At 27.2% G+C, this 6,444-nt stretch overlaps 1 protein-coding gene across 1 annotated transcript; it reads right to left on the bottom strand.

Moving 5' to 3' along the window:
• Window positions 1-209: 209 nt before the first annotated feature.
• LOC111915570 (uncharacterized) lies at window positions 210-5,139 on the bottom strand. The gene is made up of 4 exons (XM_023911221.3): window positions 4,334-5,139; window positions 3,962-4,169; window positions 974-1,103; window positions 210-491 (listed from the first exon to the last, which is right to left on the bottom strand). The coding sequence occupies exons 1-4, from the start codon at window positions 5,008-5,010 to the stop codon at window positions 247-249; spliced, it is 1,260 nt and encodes a 419-aa protein (XP_023766989.1). The 5' UTR covers window positions 5,011-5,139; the 3' UTR covers window positions 210-246.
• Between the last annotated feature and the right edge of the window lie 1,305 nt (window positions 5,140-6,444).

Raw genomic sequence — 6,444 nt, 5'->3', positions numbered from 1 at the left:
TAGAAAAAAATTAATTGAGTTGTATGGAATGTAGAAAAATGAAGTGACAATCTATTGAACTCAATAAAGTTCAATGCATTGTCGATGCTCTTATTCTCATAGTTTGCCAAGACATATTAAATGCATTCTTATTAATATTAATTTCTACCACTTATTTATTTCATAAATAAATTTGCATACTATTGCATCATTTCCTACGAATTATAACGAATTCGAAATGAATATTATATATTGATTAAAATGCGCTTATGTGTATCCAATACATTTAGATGTTAATTTGACAATATTTTGTTTAATTTTATTTTTTTGTTTTTCCTCGTTACAATTACTATCCTCCTTGAATTTCACTAGATCGACTTTAACAATATGATGGTCGGATGTGCCTTTTGAGGATACAACTGAGTAAGATCCTGGCACAAAATCGAATGGTAGTCCCTTTGATGCCAAAATGTAATCCACACGTGTACCATACTTACATGTTCCTTGTACACCTATATACATATATAACAAAAATATCAAATGTTTATTTAGGGGTGTTTGGCTAAGCTTTTTAAAACAACTTATTAGGTTCCATGCCACTATAAGTTTAAAAAGTGTTTGGATAAAAATAACTTATTCCGGTAGAGAACCTCTAATAAGTCATTTTTTCATAAGTAAGTTTTTTTTTGCGAAACACCCTGTTAGATTAAAAGACCACTTGACGATATAAGTTGTAATGTTTTTGATGTGCATGCAGTAGATGCTAATGAGACTATGTTTGTAATTGTTTTCTCCCTCAATCAAAAAGATAGAACATGATCTAGATCTATCATCTATGCAAGTGATATAAATTCCTTATTATCCTCATTCTCAAAAACATTCCTAGAAATCTTTCCTAGTCTTGCTAATCATGTCATGTACTGTAGAGTGGCATCCCATGCAATAAAAATAATATTAACATACTAACAATGAAGTTAAAGGTTGTAACTCGTACTTTGGCCTTTGCTCATAATCACAACCGGCTCACAATCACCCGCAAAATGTTTCGCATCAATGTAATCTTTCTCATTTAAAAACCTCATCACATCTGTTCTTGGCGTCGGTTTTCCCAATTCCTCGTAATACTATAATAAAATATAGTTCATGCATCATGTTATACTCTAAGATAAATAACTTTCAAATCAACACAAAATAAGATTAAATGCATAATAAATCTCAAAATGTATATTCATACTTACTATTTAGAGTGTTCAATGGATCCAAAAATCTGATTTCAACTTATCCAAATTTTCATGAGATCCTTATATCTAAATTTTTTCATACAAATTTTGAGAGATTTTCAAATTTTTATGTTTTTGTATTTTCTAAAAATCGCGTGTGTATGTGTGTGTATGTGTGTGTGTGTATATATATATATATATATATATATATATATATATATATATATATATATGTATGTATGTATATATATATATATATATATATATATATATATCTCCTTATTCTAATAAAAGAATATGTTTAATCTCATATTGACAAGTGTCATACAATTAGAACTCTTCATTAATGTTATATATCACTTATCATGTCACTTGTCAACATATTAATTATCCATTTCAAATTTTAAATTTTCTCACTCTAATTACATTAAATTAATAATTGATTTTTATTCTAAATTTTAAATTTTCTCATTCTAATTATATCAAATTAATAACATTAGATTGAAAAATAAAATAAAATAATACATATTATAAGATAATTAACTTCACGTATTTATTTAAATCAACGGTTATAATTTTATATAACTAAAAACGTATTTCTTAAGTAATAATTTATTTAAAATAATTAATTAATAATTTTAATTTTCGATATGAAAGTTAATTAATTTTATAACCATGGTTCTCACGGGTTATAAACTAATATTTATATATATATATATATATATATATATATATATATATATATATATATATATATATATATATATATATATAAAGAAAGAGAGAGGGAGAGAGAGAGAGAAAAAAAAGAGAAAGAGAGAAAGAGAGAAAGAGAGAATGTTAAGATCACTTCAAGACTTAAAGATTTGTGAAAATTCAAGAACTTTTTTTGTGTGATTTGCTAAAAAAATGTCTTTTTGATCGAAGATTTGATGAATAAAGATTTTAACAAGTGTGTTATTGATTGGTAAAACAAATTTTGAAAAAAAAAAAAACTATGAATATGGTTTGGAAAAAGTTCTCGGGTTTTCACGAATTTTAAGTTTTCAATGCAATATATATATATATATATATATATATATATATATATATATATATATATATATATATATATATATATATATATATATATATATATATATATATATATATATATATAAAAGCAAGTTTAACTGAGAATCATATTTGAAGGAGAGAACCAACAATTTTTTTTATCCACAATAAATTTAGGCATTGAATTTCACATATGCATTTAAAGAGAAATGTAAAAAAAATGATAAAAATCTATTTATATGCATGTACATATACAAATGTTATTTTTAAAATGTTCGTATGCCAAAAAAAATGAATATGAACTAAAAATATATATTTTTGATTTTTTTTTTAAATATTATATTATAAATATAAGGTATAGTTTTGTATACTTTAAAAAAAAATTACTTTTTATTTTGATTTTGAATTACTTTTTTATTAATTATATATATTTTTTAAATTAGAGAAAATATTACTTATATTTTGAATTAAAAAATGAATTTTTTTATGCATATTCATATTATTTTGTGCATATTCATATGTATATACATAATCGTAAGCATATATATTTAATTGACTTATGCATATATTTATTCTTATGAATATATCATTTATATGCATGTACTTAATATTATGTAAATACATAAACATAAACATATGTATTTAATTGCCTTATGCATATACCTATTGTTATGCGTTTATATATATATATATATATATATATATATATATATATATATATATATATATATATATATATATATATACTACATAAAGAGTCATTAAAAATGTTTTTTTTAAAATATGCATGTACATATGTACTTTTTTTTTAAATATGCATATACAAAAAAATTATGAATATGCATTAAATATGCATTCTTTAAAAAATATTATTAATTTTGAAATGTAAGAAATGTATCTGCTGATTTAGAAAAAACGAAAAAAATAATTAGAAAATCAAAAAATAAATAACAATGTTTTTTTCAAATACACGAAAATATACCATATATTTCGAAATTACTATTTAAAAATATTTTTCAAAAGAAGTGCATTTTAATGTATATATATATATATATATATTAGAAAAAAAAATAGATCATTAAAATTGAAGTATGGATCATTTTAATGTCCCATGATTCAATTTTTATGATCAATTATTCAATTTTAATGATGCAGAGATTTTTTTTTCCATTTTTTTTCTCCCGGATATAGATTATGCTCGATTTTATGTTTATATTTTTTTAAAATTTTTTTGAACTTCTTTAAGGTGTCATCACGAGTACTCATCAAAAAGAGAGTAGTCACTGTCACCGGACCCTATATATATATATATATATATATATATATATATATATATATATATATATATATATATATATATATATATATATATATATATATATATAAAAGACTATTTTTTATTCATATTTAGGTATATGATATTTTTATCAAATATTTTTATATCTATGTTTTGGATAATGTTAAAAGTATAACATTGTTCATTTCTTAATTAGATATAAGCAATATGTAATCAAATAACTTTAACTTATCTAAAGTTTTAGATGCATATTATCACAGACGCAACATTGTTCATTTATTAATTAGATCGAACTAAATTTCGAATACCAATTGCGATATCAAAATTCACATGCAAATTCTAATCTCTTTGGTTTGAGCACCACTAAGTTAAAACCGAGTTACTACAAGTGTATTTATATTATTTTTAATACCTTGACGATGTTATTCCATCGATCAAACGAGTAGTCGGATCCGCTTAGCGAATTGATGCCACCAGCCAGAATGTGAGGATGATCGCTTGATTTTATGATGGCGTGGATCTGTTTCATTCTCCAGTTTTCGTCAAGGTGATCGAGTTGTGTGCAATAGAAGCTGAGTTCCCCCGTTCGTGGTACATCAATTGTAGCCTTAAGCACATTCCTATACAGATCCATTAACCATGAATGATCATGAAAATAAAAAGTAATTGCAAAAGTAAACACCATATATACTTCATCTTTTTAATATTAACCAACCATATATAGTTCTTTTAGAAATATGATGGTGATAGTTGTTTGTACGTAAAACCAAATACGCATAAAAACCTGAAATCTTGATCGTCGTAAATTTTTTGAACCTTGGACCTCTTGATCGGCCATTTTGACAAGATGGCATTCCCATATTCCGGAGCCCAACTTTCCGCGAACACATAATTCATCCCGAGAGCAAAAGCCAAATCCGATAAAGGTTTCATTTCTTTCTCTTCTTCAGCCTTCACATCCTGCAAAGCTACTACATCAGCATCAACGTCTTTAAGCACATCAAGAATACTTCTATTTCCATCATCCATCAATCCAGTCAACGGAAAGCAAATCGGGCTTCTCAAGACCCGATTTTGGGCCATGGAAATCTCGTTGTCGGGAAGATTTATTGAAACCCGTTTTGCATGATTTTCGGCCCCGGTTGTATGCATTGGGGATTGCTTTAGAATGCTTTTTGGTCCACTAACTTCGTGTCCCCGGATACCATCGACCCATGATCCATCTGACTTTGGAACCGCGGGCGCGAGGGAGAACATAGCTACGTTAAAAGATGCAACCCGAATGCAATCGGGTGCGGTTTGATTGATCTTTTGGGCACGGATACGAGTTGGCATACGGGTCAGGTTTTGATTCTTGAATCTTCTAATCAACACTTTACGGGTTGCGGTCCTCCATATGATTGCTCGGAGTCGTATCCGGGACCAAATGCGGGTTACTTTCTTTCCGAATTTTCGCAACATTTTTTGAATTGAAATTGGGAATGGTGAAAGGGTGAAATGGTGAGTAATAATGCATTCAAGAGTAGGAGATATATGGATCTTTTTAGCTCGGTCTACTGTTAAAAGATTGATCGTAGGTGGTTGAAAGAAAGGAAAGTAAGTCATGAAGTTGTTGAAATTAGTATAAAATAAAGTGGATATAGCCAACTACTCCATGAATATGGAAAGTGTTATTTGACAAAGTGACATTAATCGTTGAAATTGTGTTTCGAAATACAACTACTCCTACCAATGGAATTTTGACTTTCGAACATAGTTACGCTCATATACTCATATTTTGACTTTTGAACCTAAATTCCATTAAAGTTCACAACTTCTTTCATCTCTAGGATTTACATTTTCCGTTCACAAACTAATTAACGGCATTTAATTCCAATAACGATCACTCATATAATCCATATCGCCATTTGCTATCGCATGATGTTGTTATTGTTGTCAGTCACACTTCTGTTTCTATCAACCACTTATATAAAACCATATTATATCAAAATGATAGTATCATACTAAAAATAGAAGTCTGTGTTTGGTCTCACTCAGAAATCCCCATTTGCATACTCTTATTTTCCGATTTTTTTGTTGTTAACTATCGAACCAATATTTCAACATACCTTACCTCCAAGGAGTTAAATTGTGTGATTTTGTTGGTTATTTTAATGTAACTGTGTTCAACTTAGTATAATGGAATTTATAATTATCAATAAAGTTTAAATCATGATTTTAGACAAGTTAGGTGGTGCAGAGTGCACAATTGAATAAAACGAGTTTGATCTCAGTCAGATCAAATTGCAGGGGTCAAGCTGACCGGTGCGGGCAGGGCGCGCACAGTACGGGACAACGCCCCGACCCAAAATTTTATTTGTTAAGGATAATGTTATGGAAAATCTTATTTTTGGAATATATTTTCAAAATTATATTTGAAATGTCATCTCTTATTTATGGGATAAAATCAAGATTTAATGTTGGTTGATACTTATCTTTGATTACAATTAGAGGAGTTTGAATTTTATATAAACGATAGTTCATGGTCTCTTATCATTGTCTTGATACGAGACTATTCCTTGAAAGATTATCACCATAATTCGTGTAACCAACATACGTTCGAAATATTAGATTTGGAAGTGTTCACACGATCCTTCAAAAGATCCAAGCTCTCATCGATATAAATAAAATAAAAATAAAAATAAAAAAACATATTCTCCTCCCAAACCCCAACATAATTTATCTTTTTAAATTTGTTTAACAATTTGTTGTCATGTGGAGCTAAATTCATACATTGGAAGTTGTATATTTTATTTTTTTAAATGTGTTCCGCAAAAATAGTTGTAAGTTTATAGAACATACCTATATTTTTTTTAATTCTAAAACAGTTTTAAAAGGTTTGATAGGGTTCACCTT

This window comes from Lactuca sativa, chromosome 5 (assembly GCF_002870075.4).
Source record: "Lactuca sativa cultivar Salinas chromosome 5, Lsat_Salinas_v11, whole genome shotgun sequence".
Taxonomy (NCBI): domain Eukaryota; kingdom Viridiplantae; phylum Streptophyta; class Magnoliopsida; order Asterales; family Asteraceae; genus Lactuca; species Lactuca sativa.
The sequence above is the reverse complement of the archived record's forward strand: the minus strand, read 5'-3'. Positions and strand labels throughout refer to the sequence as shown.